This window comes from Stenella coeruleoalba (assembly GCF_951394435.1).
Source record: "Stenella coeruleoalba genome assembly, chromosome: 13".
In the NCBI taxonomy this organism is placed as follows: Eukaryota; Metazoa; Chordata; class Mammalia; order Artiodactyla; family Delphinidae; genus Stenella; species Stenella coeruleoalba.
The window spans coordinates 36,705,063-36,725,517 of record NC_137159.1 but is presented as its reverse complement, the minus strand read 5'-3'; the positions used below and the strand labels follow the sequence as shown (position 1 = coordinate 36,725,517).

Below are 20,455 nucleotides of genomic sequence, written 5' to 3'. Positions count from 1 at the left end.
CAGAATTATTTCTAAGAATAAATATTCAGAAATGGTGTTGTGTTCGGAGGATATAAAGTTTTTAAAGTTTCTTATTAGACATTTCAAATTCCTTTCCAGAAAGTATACCGGTTTGCAGTCCTAGTCACATTAATTTATTGGAGCAACAGCTATATTTTGAGTGCTAACTGTATATTAGTAGAGAACCATACTGATAAAGCCCTACCCTCATCTAGTTTTTAGTTTATAATCTAGTGGAGGTGTGGACAGTAAAAGATATGTAATGTAATTTCAAGTAGTGATAAGTGACATGAAAAAAAACAAAGGTAAGGATATAGGGAATGAGGGAGTAGAGGTAATATTTTAGAGAGGGTAGGCAGAGAAAGGAAAGACCTCTCTGAATTAGCATTGAGTAGAGACCTACAGTCTATTGTCAGTCTTGCTACATTTATTAAAGCATTGAGTATTATTGTTTTAAAAAATATTTGCCAGTTGAGATGAAAAATTTTAAAATTTTTATTTGATTATTAGGTTGAATTTTTTCTTTGGCTTATTTGCATTATGTTAGTTGTTTGTATTAATTTAATATGGAGCCATCCTTTTATTTGTAATAATTGGTCGTTGGACTTTGAATTGCTATGATCCTTACCTTTATGTAACAAAAAGGCACAGTATTCAAGTTTGGCTCCCCTGAGAGGGCAATATGAGACTTAAGATGAAAATAAGTGATTTTTATGATTCTAGCTCCTGGTAATGGTTCTTTCTGAGATTTTTATTAAGGTTGACTTTAGTAACTGAGGTAGCAGATTGTAGTGAAGGATATTGTGCATGAGTTATTGGGTTGGTGCTGATGAGTGTAATTGTTTAGAAAGCAGTGTTGTTGCCAAGATTTCTGACTTTTTCTTTGAAAGGACCTGTTTACTTACTCCGTCTTACAAATTTTTGCTTTTGGACATGTGTGGACTCAGTGTATGAAAAGGACAGTTGATTTCCTCCACTACTGGAAAAATTACCCAGTTTTCCTGTCTGTAAGGTCTAGTTGACATGTAATTTAGAATAATTAAAATTAATTTAAAAAGAAACAAAGATGTGGGAGTTAATATCAATAGCTGGCACAATTAAAATGTGTACTTGATTTGATAGTTTGTCTTGTGTTCTTATAATTTCTTAAGTGAAAGAAGATGAAAGAACTTTCTTAGGAAATGTACTTTTCCAGGCTTAGCTCATAATGTTTAGTATGTGATCGTTCTGTTTGTTTCCTATCACAGAGGGATCATTTTATAATTACTACACTAATATTATGGCCTGTAAAAATGATTTTTTATGCAGCGCAAAGTCTTAGATTTAGGTTTTCTTTATCAGAATTGTATATAGTGTTGGCTAATTCAGTACTTTTTTTAAAATTAAAATAATGATGTTTGTAATCAGGTTTCTAATTAGTGATGACACCACTTTTGTTTGAAACTTAGTATTTAATAAGACAAGAAATAAGTTCCAGAGAATGGATTTCATTTATTAATAGCTGTTTGTTCCATTCATTTATTCACTTATTTACTCAACAAATATGTGAGTGCCGCTAATGAGCATGACACATAATTAAAGGTGATAGATACGGTAGGGGGAGTACCATATGGCAGTTACTGCCTTCCTGGAGATACGGAGCACTGAACAGACAATTTGGAGACAGTGTAATAATTACTGATAGAAGCTGGTAGTACCTGAAGCAGGAAGTGGGGGCTTTGTCAGACTCCCTCCTGGTCATATGAGTGTCACAGAAAGCGATTTTGCTATGTGGTTCTCTGACACCTTGACAGGGTGTATATGTGTACCTGCACATATACACCCACACAAAAGACTAACTTTTTAAAAAATTCTTTTAATTGTGGTAAAATACACATAACATAAAATCTACCATCTTGACCATTTTTAAGTGTACACTTCAGTAGGGTTAAATATATTCCCATTGTTGTGCAACCAATCTCCAGAACTTTTTCATCTTGCAAAACCAAAACTCTATACCCATTAAACAACAACTCCCATTTCCCTCTTCCCCAAGCTCGTGGCAACCACCATTCTGCTTTCTGTCGCTATGAATTTGACTACTCTAGGTACCTCATATGAGTAGATAAAAGACTTTTTAATCTTAGGTTTTCCTTCTGTTGTTTTGAAAATTGCTGAGTTCTGCTACCAACTACACATCCTTGGTTTTGCTTTCTTGGATGAATAAGCGGGGATACAAAAGCCTGGGGGATTGTTCTGTGGCAGCATTGTTGCCAGCAGAACCGCAAGCTGACACGGCCTGAGGGAGCGCCTGCTCTCTGGCCATCCTGAGAAGTCATCAGGCAGCATGGAGCCAGGTTAGGAGGAGCAAAGTTTGGAAAGGCAGAGATATTATCAAAACCATAGAAGACCGTCTTAAACCAGGGTTTGGCAGACCTTTTCTGTAAAGGGTCAGATGACGAATATTTTAGGCTTTGTAGGCTGTGTAGTCTCTGTCACGATAGCTCACCTCAGCCATGGTAGCATAAAAGCAGCCATAGACGACATGTAAATTAGCGAGAGCGGCTGTGTTCCAGCAACACCCTGTGAAAACAGGTGGCAGGTCTGACTATCCCACAGGCTATAGTTTGTTTGGCCTCTGTCTTAAACTATCCTCAAGCTACACATAACTGGAGAGAGACGGGGTGGAACCCATACCTGGGAGATCACTGAGCTGGTTTGTGACCCGGAGCAGAGAGAGAAATTCAGTTTTACCAAATTTTTTTTGCCATATTTTATCAAATTTGTGCCATTGATTATAAGTTGTACCTTTTATGTAAAACTAAGAAAGAAAAAAAGTGCAACCCATTAATTTTCAGATCCCATTGGTTGTATGATGCATCCTGGTTTCAGAAATGTTCAAGTGTGGGGTGGGGTGGAGAGTGTGTCTGGATCAGTGATGTAGTGACAGCACAGCCAGCACCTGTGTTCTTACTGTGGGCCACACATTTTGCTTAGCACTTCACACATATTGTCTCATTTATCCTCATAACAGATCAATGAAGTAGATGAAAAAGACTTTGAACAGAAAAATAATTTGCCATAATAAGCAGTGGAACCTAGGATCCAAACCCAGGCAGCCTGGCTAAAAGCCTGTGCTCTCAGCTACTTTACTATCCTGCCTCATTCAGTTCTGGAGCAATCTTTTTGTCAAATGATAAAATTCATGCTGGAATTGATGTAGTTTATTAAAATGATTTGAATCAGGTCATGGAGGAAACAGCAGCTACATCATTTCCCTTTAGCATGTCCTTGCAATTTCAGACATTTCTCAGGGCAGCCAGAGTACTGTTTTTCATCCATTATGTGCCTGCTGGTGCCCTCAAAGAGGAATTGTTATTTATGAACCTCTTCTGGAAATGTTTTTAAAATGATAAAGTTTCCAAGCCAAACAAAACTTGTGCTGGAAGAAAAGTCTTGGTGCTGTGTACACAGTAGTATCTGTGATGCCAGCCAGCACTTCTGGACCTGCTACTGCAGAGGAGAGTAAGCACCACATACACTGGCATTCATCCTCTTCTGCATCTGTGAGCGTTGCATCAAAGATGGTGCAATCCTGCATGAGTAAGGCAGACTTCACCGAAGATGACCTTACTGACTTTTGAAGATACAGAAAATGTACGAGCCATTGAGTTCTCGAAGTCTTGGAGAATTCTGGTGTTCGTAGCATAAGCCTGCATTCAACTGACAGAGCAAGCTGTGAGAGCTTGCCTTGGAGAGAGTTGAGGTTTTTAGTACTCAAGATCATCAAAAAAGAAAGTCAAAATTGAATGGCAGTTAAAGATGGCAGGCATCTCAAAGTCCATCTACAGTGTCAACTTCTAATTCAAGCCAAACAGAAGCCTTTTCATTGAAATTCAGTTTGGAGAGTTAGTTTATTTTTTGCTTTATTTGCATGTTAACTTTCACTGGGAAATAAACAGAATCTCTTATAAAGATTATTTTTATATGCTGTGAAATTTCCACAGTAGTGAAGTTTTGTTTTTTTGGGGGGATGGCATTGCACTTTCCTGAGAGTCCATTAACATCTGATTTTCACAAGTGACTGATAGCTCATAAAGCCTGAGAATCACTGCTCTGAACTGAGATGTGGAAGATGAAGAAAAGGCATTTGGTGAAGTGAGTTTGCATGAGGGGGAAAGTGCAGAGACTTGCAAGCAAGAGATGTGGCACATTAGAGAGCCCAACGCTGCATGTCGTGGAGAACAGTGTGTAGGGAGAGTAGGAGAGCAGAGGAAAAAAGGGCCAAATCATTATGGACCTTGTATACCACGTCTTCTGTTTGGGATTCAATTCAGCTACATTTAGTAGTGAAACTCAAAATAATAGAGTAAATGTAGAGAGACACAATCCAGAGCTAGTATGGCAACCTGGTGGTTATCAGGAGCCTGCGCTTCTCTGTCTTGCCACTCTGCTATTTTCACCATATCTCCTTATGGTCCCCGGTGGCCACCTGAATGAACTCTAGTCATCGTGTCTTCGTTCCAAACAGCAGGAAGGGGGAAGAAGGGCACAACCTCTGCCCTTTCACAGAGACTTTCTGGAAATCTTTCAACTCACTTCCAGTTAATCACAGTGACCAGCACTTTGGCACAAATACCTGCTGCAAGGGAAGCTGGAAATGTGGTCTTTTTTGGGGGGTGATGATGTGCCCAGCTGACAATCAGGGTTCTGAAACAGAAGGGGAAAAATGATGTTGGGGTAGGCAGCTAATGATCTCTGCCATGCCATGTCATTGCTTTGCTTTGTGAATGATGTAATCAGGAGAGAAACATCTTCAAATTTTATTTTCCAGAAGATCACCACCTGCAAGGTAGAGGGTGGGTTGGAGGGAGGTAAGGAGACCGTAGAGACCACTGCAGTAACATAGGTGAGAGGTGGGTGGGATGCCAGCTGTGACAACAGAGACAGTTTCCTGAGGCTGACAGGACTCGATCATTGATCAGATGTAAGCAAGCTCTTGGCTTGGCAGTTGGGTGTGTCTTGGTGCCGTAGAGACAGGAGCAGATTGCTGGAAAGAGGAGGTCTACTGAGAAGGGGCTTGAAAAGGAACAGGAAGAAAGAGGAGGAAAATAGAATGCGATGTTTCAGAAGTCAAGGAGGATAGAGCATTTCAAGATCTAGGGAGTGGTCAATTGTGTCAAATGCAGCTGAGAGCACGGTTAGAGAAGTACTGATGTTATGGATAGGATTTAGCAATTAGAAGGATGTTGATGACCTTGGTAAGAGCAGTTCATTGAACTATGGAGAAAACCAGATTGCAGCAGGTGAGCGAGTGAAAGGGAGGTGAGGAAGTAGAGGTGAGTGCAGCAACTTTTTCAAGAAGCTTTGCCTTTAAGAAGATGGAGAAAAGAGGGATGTGAGTATGGAAAGGGATGAGTGAGTGTATGCATTGCTGTTTTCTTTACTTTTTAGATGTCAAATATTTGAATTTGTTCATGCTGATGGAAAGGAATAGAGAAGGAGAGGTTGATGCTGAGACTGGAAGATTGATGAAACGGGGATCTTGAGATGGGCACTGGCAGAGAGATTGCCTTAGGGTGGGGGACAGCTCTTCCTGTGACGAGAAGGAAGGGGAAGCAGCAGAGGTGGAGATGCAGGGAGGTCCCGAGGATCTGATCTGGTGGCAGAAGGTTGAGGGCATTCCCCATAGAGGATGGCTTTATTTGCTCTATGAATAGCAGTTGAGCGTATCTTGGTGGCCGAGGGGGTGTTGGCAAGTGTGTTGGTGGAGTATGTGATAATGTACATGATTTGCCGGCTTTTCCTGAATGAGAAAACAAATCTCTGGATTAGGTATGATTTTTCTGTCATTAAATTAATTGGTAGGAGCTTTCAAATGACCCAGATTTTGGTCATTACCTTTAGAAATGTGAAGTAAAGAGACAATGTGAGCCTTGGTACACAAAGGCTGTGCAGTGAGGGTTTGGTGAATAAGCTGATGTTCTTGGAACACTTCCTGTACATATGGAGCGTCATTTCAAACTCTTTTTTACTGTTACACAGCTCTTTTCTTTCAGGCAAACTTGCTTCTGTTGAAAAAAAAAATTTCGAATTGCAATAATCACACCCTTGTGAACCGTAACAGGGCAGCACTGTTAGCTTGTCTGGCACCGTCTCCAGGAATAGCACGAATATGCTACCAAGAACCAGGTTATACTGTTGCTAATGGGAACATGTCTCCATGACGGTGTGAGGAATTCAGCTTTTCTGATAACTGGAAAGTAAGTTGTGAGCAGACTTGGCAAGATACAGATCACGTTAGACAGTTTTTAAATGATCTTTTTAAAAATCTTTGTTTCTGCAGAAAAACTAGATTGACATCCTAGAGGGAAGAATGTTGTTTAAAGTATGTTCTTTCATAGATTGCCAACTACTTTCTTTTGTTCATTCCCCAGAGGAAGTTGGGTGTTTGACCCATGCTTTTCTCCCAGTGAGAAGAGAACATGAGTGGCCTCGTCTCCGCTGCGTATTTTGAGGGAGTCTCATGCGGTTTGCCCCACCTCACCTGTAGGGGTTGCCCTGCTGTATATTTACGTGCAGCAGAGGTCTTCTTAGAATACTGAATTCTATTCATGTCTGACTAGAGACATGAAAGAGAAACAGGGTGATCAGGATTGAAAGCACAAAGATAGCACTAGTCACTGACTAAAGTGATTCAATCAGAGTAATATCAAGGCCACATCCGGCAGTGCATGGTACTCCCTGTTGTCTCCCAACACCTTCCATCTTTGCCTGAGTGGATGTCTTTGTGCATTCTCCTGGGAGAGCTGAGGAGGAGAAAGTGGAGCACAGGTCTAATAATGTTTCTGTGACTAGGTGTGTCCAGCAAAACTTCAGCTGTTACCAAGCAACCTTCTAACACAGGTCCCCTTGGCTTGTGGAAATAAACCGAGCTCTGTGGGATTGCTTGGTGAGGTCCCTGGTGGAGGGTGTGGATAGCATCACCAACAGAGAGAACTTGTGTTGGCATGTAGGGTGATTTGTGTGATGGGAAGCTGAGCTTACCACCTAATTTAACCTGTAATAAGCTGTAGACCAAAAGTGTCCTGGCTTCCTGGACTCACACAATTGGTGCCTTTCTGTGTGTCTGTGTCTGCGTGTGGGAGTGTTGTGGGTGTAAGTCGAAACCTAAGTAAAAGTGGAGCCTTCGAACAGCAACACTAACTTGATGACTCTGGACATCTTTCCCCTGGCTGTACCTTGTTACTTCACACCTTGTGACTTCTTCCCTTTCTCTCCATAGTCCTTTTCTTGTTAACAGTCAATTCCTCAGTGGTACTGGTATTTAATTAGCTAGCTGCTTTTAAGACTTAGATATAGCAAGGCAAGTAGGTGTTACTAAAAGCACCATCTAAAGAACCATGGTTCCTTGACATTTGTAGGGTGACTCCCTGCCCACTTAACTTGGGGTACAAGGTTCTAAATATGGCACTTCACAGAGAATTCTGGGCCCTAACCTGAATGGTAAACAAGTCTTTCTACTTGTGAGTTGCCTGGGCCTGTACCCAAAAGTCTTCATTAGCTCGGTTTTGGAATTTAGTGTTATGCTTGGATCAGCTTGTTTTATTTCACTCCAAATATTTGAAAAGTAATTCAGAAGTACATTTTAAATTTAAACTCAAGTTAAGATACCAGTCTTGGGAAGATTTGAATTAAAACTAAAAGTATACTTAATATACCTTTTGGCTGAAGGCCAAGTGGCCTAGTGTTAAAATCATTATGAGGCTGAGATCTTTTATTTATCACCATTATAGAATAAATTTGGGGGATACGAGAAAAAATTTGTTTAGCCTCCATAGACTCAGTCATAAGGAATTGTCTTCTTAAAGCATTCTAGTAAAATGCATGTTTTGAAGATTGTTTAGTGGGAACAAAACGTATTTTTTCTCTAAATACTTTATATTCTTTATGGTATGTGGATCAAAGATGTTTTATCATGAACATACATGACTTTGGAGGGTTTTTTTCTCTTGGTGAAACTTTAAGGCAACAAGGTTGACATTTGGTTTTTAATTCATCTGCACAGGAGGTGAAAAATCCCTATTAGTACTTTTTCTAAAAATGGTTCCTAAACCTCACTTTGTTTAATGCTGTGAGTGTTAGTATACCAAACAGTTCTTCAAAGAGTAGAATTAAGATATAATCCAGTTTACATTATTCTGCCTGATATTATTATTTAAATTTGTGTAAACATTTGTTGGCTCAAAAAGGAAATTATATTCTTCCTAAAGATATCTAATATACTCAAACGTTGTGTTTATGTGTTTGGTTGAATGTCTTGTGATGTGATGTCAGTGTCATTAAAGTGAAAGAAAAAAGATTGTATTGAACAAAGAAGGATTTTGGCAGAGTTTTATTAAAACGAATTGAAACATAATTCTCATCCCTCAGTTGATTTTTTTTTAACAGACCATCTAGAACTGCACATGCCACTAGCCATGTGTGTTGATTTACATTTAATATTAAATAAAAACTTCAGTTCCTCAGCTGCATTTAGCACTGTCTGGAGAGTGACAGTGAAAAAAATGCCATACTATTGATCTTTTAACTACATACTTAAATTTCTTTTTACATTGTTTACATTTTTGTAAAGTTTTTGCCTTGAAATGACAGGCTGCCTATCCCTCAGAGATACTAGTAAATTCACAACTCAGGTGTTGAGCAGTGTCTGAAATCCCAAGCCCTGCCATTCTGTCCTGTTTTCATATGTATCCGAAAGATCAGCATTTTCTTAGATTTATACTTTTAGAACTGTGGTACACCTGTAGTTTTCATTCTTTTAATTCAAAGTTAAGAGAGTATTGTTACGTTCATTAAATTCAAATAAAGAGAATCCATTTTCTGATTTACTAAACTAAGACTTCAGAACATGTATTCTATTCCAGTCTTAATACCTGCAAAGGGAATAAATAACTTATATAAGGCTCAATTTGCCATAGCATTTGCCAACCTGTACCTGTATTCCAGTTCTTCATATCAATCCTGCCTTCTGTCAGATCTGTTGCATACACACACATCAACTTTATTAAATAAAAACATGTTTCTGGAAAAACCTGCATTAATTTGGAATCTTCTCAAACGTATAAGCCACTTTAAAAAAAGAATGCTAAATAAACCTTGAGGACATTGTGCTAAGTGAAATAAGTCAGTCACAAAAAGACAAATATTGTATGATTCTACTTGTCTGAGGCACCCAGAGTAATCAAACTCATGGAGACAGAAAGTAGAAGGGTGATCACCAGGGGCTGGGGAAAGGAGGGAGTGGGGAGTTGTCTTCTAATGAGTATAGCTCCAGTTTTGCAAGATGAAAGAGTTCTGGAGATTGGCTGCACAATAATGTGAATGTACTCAATACTACTCAACTGTACACTGAAAAATGGTTAAGATGGCAAATTTTATGCTATACATATTTACTACAGTTTTAAAAAAAAGAATGTTATAAATTATAAAGCTGGTTCTCCGACTTAAGGTTTTCTTTGAGAGTGTCTTGGCTCTTCCTGGCCCTTTGTGTTTTCATACATACATTAAATTGGCTTGTCAGTTACCACACAAAAAACTCTTGAGATTTTTATTAGGATTGCATTGATCAGTTTGGGGAGAATTAACATCTTTACATTAGCAAGTTTTCTAATTTACAAACATGATAAATAAATCCCTGAATTTAGTTAAGTCTTTTAATTTTTCTCAAAAATGTGTTCTGTGTATAATCTTACGTATCTTTTGTTAGATTTACTGCTAGATATTTGCTATTTGCTATTTTTGATGGTTTTATTATAAAAGACACTTTAAATCAATTTTATTTTGTAATTTTTTTACATATAGAAGCAGTTAATTTTTTACCACCTTTAAACATTTTAAAGCATACAATTCAGTATTGTTAAGTGCATTCATATTGTTGTGCAACCAACCTCCGTAACTCTTTGGTCTTGCAAAACTAAAACTCTCAACCCATTAAACAGCAACTCCCTGTTCCTGTTAACCATCCTGCTACTTTCTGTCTCTGAATCTGACTGTTTTAGGTGCCTCATGTAAGTAGAATCATACAAGTATTTGTCTTTTTGTGACTGGCTTTTTTCACTTAATATAATGTCTTCAAGGTTCATCCATGTTGTGGTATGTATCAGAACTTCCTAACTTTTTAAGGCTGAAAAGTATTCCGTGTGTGTATATACCACATTTTTTTTAATCCATTCATCTGTTGATGGACATTTGAGTTGCTTCCATTTTTGGCTATTGTGAATACTGCTGCTAAGAAGGTGAGTATACAAACATCTCTTGAGAGTCTGCCTTCAATTCTTTGGGGATATACCCAGAAGTGGAATTGCTGGATCATATGATAATTCTATTTTTAATTTCTTGGGAACCACCATATTTTTTTCCTTAACAGGTGCACCATTTTACATTCCCACCAACAGTGCACAAGGGCTCCAAAAGCAGTGGCTTTTTTTTTTTTTAATTTTTGGCTGCGTTGGATCTTTGTTGCTGTGCGCGGGCTTTCTCTAGTTGCGGCGAGTCAGGGCTACTCTTTGTTGCGGTGCGCGGGCTTCTCATTGCGGTGGCTTCTCTTGTTGTGGAGCACAGGCTCTAGGCGCGCAGGCTTCAGTAGTTGTGGCACGTGGGCTCACCAGTTGTGGCTCACCAGCTCTAGAGCTCAGGCTCAGTAGTTGTGGTGCACGGGCTTAGTTGCTTGGCGGCATGTGGGATCTTCCTGGACCAGGGCTCGAACCCATATCCCCTGCATTGGCAGGCGGATTCTTAACAAATGCTTGACCAGGGAAGTCCCTAAAAGCAGTGTTTTTTGTTGTTTTTTTTAATACTGACCATGTATCTTCAATGTTGCTATGCTTACATTATCCTAACAATTTATTTGTGAGGTCTTTGGATTTTTCTACATGTAAAATCATATCATCTGTGAATAATGACAATTTTGTCTCTCAGTGGATACGTAAACTGAATACTACATGGCAGTGAAAAGTGAATGTATTATAGTTACATGCATTAATGTGAATAATTCTTAAAACATAACATTGAATTAAAGAAGCAAGTCACGAGGATATTTTATAGTATGATTCAACTTATTTAAAAGTTTAGAGACAAATAAAATTAAGTAAAATATTGTTATCATTACGAATGCATACATAGGTGGTAAAACTACAGGGAGCCAAAGTCAAGGTGGTTGTTACCACTAGGGGTGGAAGAGGAATATGATCAGGGACAGATGCATGCAGGCTTCTACGCTATGGCAGTATTCTTTTTAAATTTAGGTTATTCTTTCTACCCTGTATGTGTATTTTATAAACTTTTGTATGTGTGATATTTCACAATCAAAGTATTTTTAGGTGAAATTGGAAAACATAGGCCTGTCTCACCATATGTAGAAAAAAAATTTGCTCTGTGTATTCTGTTTTCTTTTTAAAGTGTATTCAAAGAAACATTAAATAGGTAAAAATATTTCCGTACTAAAACAGTTTTACCTAAAATGAATACATGAACTAGGGGTTTTCAGTTAAATTGATTTTCACACCCTTGTGAGGCTTCTGTAAATATCAGACTCTTTTCTGGGAAGTCAGAAGTAACCGCTAGGGACTTGCCTCGTGGCGCAGTGGTTAAGAATCCGCCTGCCAATGCAGGGGACATGGGTTCGAGCCCTGGTCCGGGAGGATCGCACATGCCGCGGAGCAACTAAGCCTGTGTGCCACAACTACTGAGCCTATGCTTTAGAGTCCTTGAGCCACAGCTACTGAGCCCCGTGCACTGCAACTACTGAGCCCACGTGCTGCAACTACTGAAGCCTGTGTGCCTAAAGCCCATGCTTCACAACAAGAGAAGCCACTGCGATGAGAAGCCCGTGCACTGCAACGAAGAGTAGCCCCCACTCGCCGCAACTAGAGAAGGCCCACGCGCAGCAACGAAGACCCAACACAGCCAATTAAAAAAACAAAAAAACTGCTAAATGGAAATGGAAATTCTTGGCTTTTAAAAGATAATTGGAAAATAATTGGCTTGGTCCCATTTGCTAACAACTTTTTTTTTTTTTTTTTGCGGTACGCGGGCCTCTCACTGTTGTGGCCTCTCCCGTTGCTGAGCACAGGCTCCAGACGTGCAGGCTCAGCGGCCATGGCTCACGGGCCCAGCCGCTCCGCGGTATGTGGGATCGTCCCGGACTGGGGCACGAACCCGTGTTCCCTGCATTGGCAGGCGGACTCCCAACCACTGCGCCACCAGGGAAACCCGCTAATGACTCTTTTGAGTAGATACAATGTGCCTAAAAAATTCTCAATAATAGATACTTTAAGTGTGTGGCCAGGAATCCACATTTGACATGTTTGTATTTTTGACCAAGTATAAAGGGATTTTTGCCTTCACAGCCTAATCACTGAAATGTGAGCCCATCAACTCCTTTTCCAATCATAGACTTTATTCATCATACACACACACCATCACACACACCTACATGTAGTAGAACATGAAAACAGCAAAGTGTATGATAGGGTTTTATTTTTTCAGTCCCCTCAAGTGTTATCTATCCTCCACCATCATGTAACCAAAGAGTACATTTGATGACTTATTTCATTAAAGAAAAATAACAACAAATGTTCTTCTGTAAATGGATAGAAAATATACTGTGATCTTTTTAAAAACTTTCATTCTTGTTATAAGATGTTTAGACTTGCTTGTGCCTCTTCTTTAAACAGAAGAATTTGAGCTTCCACTGTGTCATTGTTCCTTCCCTGTGAGGGATGAATCGAAGGTGAAGGTTCTATGCTCATTTCGAACTTGTTTTACTGTTTACACAACTCATTTTCTTTCAGGCAAACTTGCTTTTGTTAAAAAAAATTAAAAAAAAAAGACTTTCAGATTGCAACAATCACACCCTTGTGAACCATAATAGAGCAGGTACTGTTAGCTTGTTTTGAGTATTTGGCACTGTCTCCAGGAATAGCATGAATATATTACCAAGAACTGTGTGATCGTATACATACTTCTCCAGAACTGAAGTAGATTCATAGTGTACCAGAAATAGTCACAGATTTGATGAGTTTTGTGCACCCTATTTGCTATGTTGATGCAAATTGAGAATTCTGAGTTTTTGAAGGTAGTCCACGAGACTTGGGTGTTCTCACCAGCCAGACAAATATTTGTAGACTGTAACTTTTCCCCCTCTTGTACTCCATTGTACTGTAAATGAACTGCTGAACTACTTCTCTGTGCAAGGGAAGTTGCCGATGAGAACTTGATTTTGAACCAGAAGGGCCCTGGACATTAAAGGAAATGTAGTTGAAACTTTCTACAGAGAAAGCAGACCTCTTTAAGGAAGCATGGAAATAACCTTGGTATTGATTTGGTTTAACCTTTTATAAAGCTGTTTGAATTATTCTATAATTTTTTTTTTTTAATTTCAGATTCAACCCTATGAGAAGATAAAGGCCAGGGGCTTACCTGATAACATATCTTCTGTGCTGAACAAGCTGGTGGTGGTGAAACTCAATGGTGGTTTGGGAACCAGCATGGGCTGCAAAGGCCCGAAGAGTCTGATTGGTGTGAGGAATGAGAATACCTTTCTGGATCTGACCGTTCAGCAAATCGAAGTGAGTAGTAGCTGTTAGCCTTTCTCACGAGCTAACAAAATCATTTTTAGTTTTTAGGGTATTGTAAATGTTACCTTATAAAATAACAGACGTAGATTTGAACTAGTCAAGGAGCTTGCTACCTTTAGTCTCTTTATTAGTGTATAGAAAAGGTTTGGTGTTCTAAGAGCAAAGCCTTAGGGTGATGTAAAAGCTTTTGATCTTTAAATAGCATTTGTGGCGCTGAAATCTCTGGATCTCTTCGGATTCTCCTTTCATTTCCCCACCTCTCTCTCCGCTGTCTGTCTTCTGGTAGCCTTCATCACAGCTGGGATGATCTGGCTTTATTAACCTCTTTTGGGAGGCTGGGGAAAATTTCATGTATCTGGTTGGGCACCGTGGATGCTAAGAACTGTTGTTGGCGTCTCTCTTGATCATAGTCCATAAAGTCATTAATCATAGACCATAAGCTCTTCAGGGGCAGTGGCCCTATCTTTTTCATCTCTTTATCCCTAGTGTCTCATACGGTGCCATCAACCACAATAATAGTGGCTAACGTTTATCCAGCACTTACTGTACACCAAGTGTTATTCTGAGCTCTTTACATGAATTGACTCATTTGTTCCTCTCCACAACTCTGTGAAATAAGCACTATTATCATCCCCATTTTACAGATGAGGAAACCAAGACACAGAGAGGTTGATTTACTTGCCCAAGTTTCCCTAGCTAGTTAGTAAGTGCAGAATCAAACTCTGAACATAGGACAGTCTGACTTCTAATATCCTATTTTCTTCTCACTCTGTTGCCTCTTAGCTCTTTCTAGAGATGGAAAAGATTTCAGTTGGGGTGAAATTACAGTTCTTAACATGAATCCTGAGAATAGGGAGACGTGTCTTTGTAACATTTGTATTTTCATCTCCACAGTGCTTTGGACACAGAGTAAATGCTTAGTCTGTGTTTGCCCATCCAGCAAGGCCATAGGGCATTGTGGCTGGGCACACAGCTGCAGAGTCAGACTGCGGGGGTGAGGGGGCCGGTGTCCTTGTTCTGCCACCGACCTGCCACCTCTCTGGGCCTCAGTTTAGCCATCCATAAAATGCAGACAGTAGTTTCTATCTCATAGGGTTGTGACTTAATGAGCAAGTACATGGTGAATTGATTAGCAAAATGTCTTATGCTAAATAGTTACATTTTATTGCAAATCTATATATTTTACTACTTATAGATGATATTTTGGACATCTTGTGATTAACCACGGAGAGTTAATTTTACACTTTGAAGCAAAAGAAAAGTAAGTCTGGGTAGTCTGATTGTCGTTTTCTTCCCTAGCATTTGAACAAAACCTACAATACAGATGTTCCTCTTGTTCTAATGAACTCTTTTAACACGGATGAAGATACAAAAAAAATACTACAGAAGTATAATCACTGTCGTGTGAAAATCTACACTTTTAATCAAAGCAGGTACAAGGAGTAAAAGAATTAACTCTGGGGGATGTTATTCCTGGGAAAGAAGAACTTCTTTGTTTTGTTTAAACAGAGCAGCCTCAAGATGTACAAGTGCCAAAGACTGCAAGTGTTTAATGCCTTTAAAAGCTGAACATTTGTTAATAGATATGTGATAGTTGCAATCACTCTGGTTATGTAACTTGGACTTCTTAAAAGAGAATCTGCCTGAGATTCTGGTTCTCGCCAGTGGTAGGAAGCAGACATCCCTGAGTACTAACCTGCTGTTGATTTTCTGCGAAAGTACTAACCTGCTATTGATTTTCTGAATATATCTGTTGGTAAGAATGGACACCATTTCCCAAATAGGTTTTCAGGGAAAAGAACAATCCCACCACCAAATAAGTTTGAGAAAATTTACTTAATATGTCTCTCCTCTCTTAAGAAGTCATAAAACATATTAATGTCTTAAAAATATGGGGTGTCCTCCCATCTGCATGACCATGGAATACTTTTCTTTTTGCAGCAAATATTACTATCTAGGAAGCTGATTTTTTTGGGTCAACACAGATAATGAGAGATTTTCTTAAATGGATTCACTTATGATTAAATTACTACTGATAGACTGAAAGGGAGGGAAGTTTTATTTAACTTTAAATGCATTATTTTACTTGAAGGTCTGGAATGCTCTAAAGAGTTGATACTGAAAAAGAACTTTTTCTTTTTAAGGTACCCGAGGATTAATAAAGAATCTTTACTACCTGTAGCAAAGAATGTATCGTTCTCAGGGGAAAATACAGAAGCCTGGTACCCTCCGGGTCATGGAGATATTTACGCCAGTTTCTACAACTCTGGTTTGCTCGATACCTTTATAGGAGAAGGCAAAGAGTATATTTTTGTGTCCAACATAGATAATCTGGGTGCCACCGTGGATCTTTATATTCTTAATCATCTAATGAACCCACCCAATGGAAAACCTTGTGAATTTGTCATGGAAGTCACAAATAAAACACGTGCAGATGTAAAGGTAAATACTGAGAGGAAGCAGTTTGGGGATTCACATCTTCACATTTCATAGTTCAAACTTTTTATTGGAAAGTTTCTGTGTTTAGAAACTTGATAACATCATTGTAAGCCAAAGTGGGATAGTACTCTAGAGTACCCTAAGTTCCATCTGATATAAGTGTGTATATAAATTCAGGTTTAATAGTAGTAAAATCATCTTTACTTTTTGAATAATCTGTATGGGCAATTTTAACTGAAAACAATTCCACATATATTTATAGGATAATCTGAAACATATGTGAAAACACTTTCAGTAACTTTGTTCAAACCATTAATATTCTTCTAGTTTGGTGCTTAGTGTTTTTTATTTAATTATTCCTTTAATGAAAATTTACTATTTCTATAATATGTATTTCTCTCTGTATATTTTTTTAATCACTGTAATATCTGTTGTTGTAAAAAAAGAAAGCAGTTTGATACAAAGCAAAAATTTGTTTTTTTCACTTTGCATGTTTAGTGGTGATGACACTTGGCCTTTGATGGAATGGTACACAAGGTTTTCTCCTCACCCTCAGGGAGTAAGAAAAGTGGGCAATGTGTGAATACTAATATGGTTGGTCCCGGGGCTGGGTTCTATGCCTCTTGCAAATGACCCCTTCACACATGAGTAGACGTCCCTTCCCTCTTCCCACACTGCCATGGCCTCTAGGCTAAGGCCACTCAGAGGTACCTTCCCCTCCACTTGTGCCTGTCCTGACTTTACTCCCCTTATCTTAGAGGTAGTCAGAGCAGGGTTGTGAGGTGGTAGGATCGGTTGTTTGGTAATGGTCCGTGGTTTGAGAATAAGAGGAATGTCTGTTCTTGTAGGAGATCTTTGGAAAGTGAGGAAGACTCTGATGTACTCCCAGGGCTTTTATTGTGGACAAGAGGGTGTGTATACAGTATAAGATGACAGACAACCTGAATTATTTTCTTTGGTTCTACTTTAATACATGTGTTGCTTTGTATCACAGATCAAATCACTGCCAATGCTTTTTATTTCTGGGGCATTTTGTCACGAGTGTCTTTTCTATATCTTTCGTAGACTGTAAACAATGTAGTACGGCTGTAACTGGGAGAGATGTGGAGGCACTCACTCTTCTCTGCCTTTCTAGGGTGGGACACTCACTCAGTATGAAGGCAAATTGAGACTGGTGGAAATTGCTCAAGTGCCAAAAGCACATGTTGATGAGTTCAAATCTGTATCAAAATTCAAAATATTTAATACAAACAACCTATGGATCTCTCTTGCAGCAGTTAAAAGACTGCAGGAGCAGAATGCTATTGACATGGAAATCATTGTAAATCCAAAGGTAAGCCAAAGTTGCAGGCCATCAGACTCCCTGGTTCTGATCACAGCATGCTACACACAGACCCACTGCCCACTCCCTCTGGCCCATCTATTCCATGGGTCACTGCTTTTCGCCTAGTTAGTTTCTTCAGTTCCTGGCCCTGTCTTTCAGAGTCGACACCCATCCCTTTAGTGTGCCAGACAAGCCATGGTGCCCTTACTTGACCCTGGGCTGTGGCAGTGGCAAGAGCACTGGGCCCAAAAGTAAAGGGCCCACCTCAGTCCTGTTGCTCTGGTACTGATAGGCCTTTCGGTCACAGGCATCTGTGTGGGTTTTCTGAACCTTCGGTTCTTTCTCATAAAATAGAAATGTTACTGAGAAGAGTTATGAAGCTGAAAAAGATCACATATATATAAGCATCTGGCGTATGGTAGGGGCTTGAGAAATGTCAGTTCTCAAAATTCTGTTTTCTTCAATGGATCTCTGAAACCACTCCCCAAGTATTAGCTAGCCCATGTGGAACTAAGTTGCTGAAATCTGTTTCTCTCTCCTGCTCCCTTTCTTACAGACTTTGGATGGAGGCCTGAATGTCATTCAGTTGGAAACTGCAGTAGGGGCTGCCATTAAAAGTTTTGAGAACTCTCTAGGTATTAATGTTCCTAGGAGCCGTTTTCTGCCTGTCAAAACCACATCAGATCTCTTGCTTGTGATGTCAAACCTCTACAGCCTTAATGCAGGATCTCTGACAATGAGTGAAAAGCGGGAATTTCCTACAGTGCCCTTGGTTAAATTAGGCAGTTCTTTTACAAAGGTACGTAATTATAAAGATGATATACGTGTAGATTTGTATTTCTTAAATGTGTAATTATAAAGATACGATACACGTGTGAATTGGAATCTAATTACAGTCTTTGCTGCTGATCTGTCATATTCCTCTCTATTGTCTTTTAAAGGGAATCAATCATAGAAGGTGAAAATGTAACTCATTTTTTAACCAACTGCTATAGAGTAGAAAAGAATGTTTACATTTTAAGACATTTTATCTTATGTCTCGTTTAAGACCATTACTGTTTTCATCAGTGAGAGAATGTTAATTCTAGTTTCACAAAATGTATTGAGCCTCTACCATGTGTAAGGCAGTGTTCTAGGTGCCAGGTATTTAGCAGTAAATGAAACAGACTAAAATCTTTGCCTTCCTGGATATTCTAGTGGGGAAGGATGATAATAAGCAAGTAAGACAAATGTATAGTACGTTGAATGATGGAAAATGCTAAATAAAGCAGGAGTAGGGAATGTGTGGGTGTGGCAGTGGGGGTGTCATTTTACATTGGGTAGCCAGAGGGCCTCACTGAGAAATTGAGTACACCATTATCTGGGGCAAAAAGCATTCTAGGCAGGAGGAATAGCAAGTATAGTAAAACCGACCCTAACATGATAAGTGGACTCCAAAAAATTTAATCACATAAAATGCTGTGAGGTTAATGAAGTGACAGGGTGAGCTTTTGTGGCTGGCCTATAGAGTCCTGCTATGCAAGTCTATTCTAGTCCTGGTTGTGGTTTAGTGTCACCTGGTGTGGATGTGTGTACTTGCCCTTATATGTTCGGGGCTATCATTCTGGGTCTTGTGGCTGGGCTAGAATTTCCAAGATAGCATCAGGCATTTTAGAAGTCTCCCTGGTCTTTCGTGCCTCCCTCATCTGCCGGGTTGGGCTGGGAAAATCCTGGTGCTACAAGGACCCACCATCTGCCCACATCCTGAGGTAAGATTCCTAATCATTTTCCACCTAACCTCATCTTCCCTTCCTACTCTTTCTAGCCTCTTCCATACCCTGCAGGAGATAAGAACTTTAGCTGCCTCAATTTGAGAACAGGGGCTGAGTGGGCAATGGCTACTTGCTCTGAGGAAGAACATGTCTTACGGACACTAGAGCACAGTGAGCAAGTGAGGGATGGGGGTGGGAGATAGTTGGTCAGAGAGATGACAGGCCAGATTGTGTAGAACCTTGTAATTGAATATTGGGAGTGTGGCTTTTTTTTTTTTTTTTTCCTGGGGGATGAGAAGCCATTGGAGAGTGTGAGCTGAGGGGTCAAGTTGACCAATCTGGTGGGCAAGGGTAGAATCAGGGAAACGAGGGAATAGGCTGTTGCTGGAATCCTGGCTTGGACCAGGGGTTTTTGTAGGGGAAATAGTGAAAAAATGTTGACATTATATTTTGAAAGTTGTACCTACAACTTGCTGTTGGACTAGGTAGGAGGGTGAGAGAGAGAGAACGGTAAGGATGGCTCTGAGGTTTTGGCCTGTGCAACTGGCAACATGGAATTGCCATTTACTGAGACACAGGAAGGCTTGGGTAGAGTAGGTTTAGGGGGAGCAGAATGGGGAGTTAAATTTTGGAGATACTGTACTTGGACCTTCAAATGGAGAAGCTGAATGTATGAGTGTGGAGGAGAGCTCTAGAAAAGAGGTAAATTTGAGGGTTGTCACTTTATAGCTGGTAATTAAAGCCATGAGATAAGAATCACCTAGGGAGTGAAAGGGGGGTGGGGAGTCCAAGGACTGAGCCTTGCGGGACTGGAAGGCTTAGAGGGTGGGGATGAGGTGGAGGAAGCAGCAAAGATGACTGAGGAGTTGCAGATGAAGAACTGGGCAGAAAATCATGAATGTGTGTGGCCTGAAAGCCAAATGAAGAAAATGTTTCAAGAAAAGAGGGGCTAATCATTTGCAGTCAAGTGCTGCTGCCGATTCAAGTAAGATGAATGAGAACTTACCATTAGATATAACAGTTGAGAGGTTTTGGAGCCTGACTGGAATGGATTTAAAAGAGAATAGAAGAGAAATTGGAGATATGAGTGTAGAAAACTTATTCAAGAGTTTTGCTTTAAAGAAAAACAAAAATGGAGCTATAGGTAGAAAGGGATGTAAGATTTTACAGGGTTTTTTTTAAGTTGAGAGAATTTATAGCATGTCTTATACATTGATGGGAGTTGATACAATCAAGAGGGAAGGAACATTGAAGAGGGAGAAGGAATTGCTGGACAGTATCCTCGGGCAGTAGCCATAAGAAGAGTTAGCCTTAAGTTGGAA

At 39.6% G+C, this 20,455-nt stretch overlaps 1 protein-coding gene across 3 annotated transcripts in view; it reads left to right on the top strand.

Moving 5' to 3' along the window:
* The window catches only part of UGP2 (UDP-glucose pyrophosphorylase 2), a 50,716-nt gene extending 32,319 nt beyond the window's left edge, over window positions 1-18,397 (top strand). For 2 of the 3 annotated variants that reach the window (XM_079941253.1, XM_079941254.1), the window contains 5 exons: window positions 13,425-13,610; window positions 14,919-15,052; window positions 15,764-16,061; window positions 17,194-17,391; window positions 17,939-18,396. In XM_079941253.1, the coding sequence (XP_079797379.1) occupies window positions 13,425-13,610; window positions 14,919-15,052; window positions 15,764-16,061; window positions 17,194-17,391; window positions 17,939-18,235 (1,113 nt within the window). In that variant the 3' untranslated portion in view covers window positions 18,236-18,396. Of the gene's footprint in view, window positions 1-13,424; window positions 13,611-14,918; window positions 15,053-15,763; window positions 16,062-17,193; window positions 17,392-17,938 lie in introns of all 3 variants that reach the window. The other variant, XM_079941252.1, reaches the window with a different exon arrangement.
* Window positions 18,398-20,455: the final 2,058 nt, after the last annotated feature.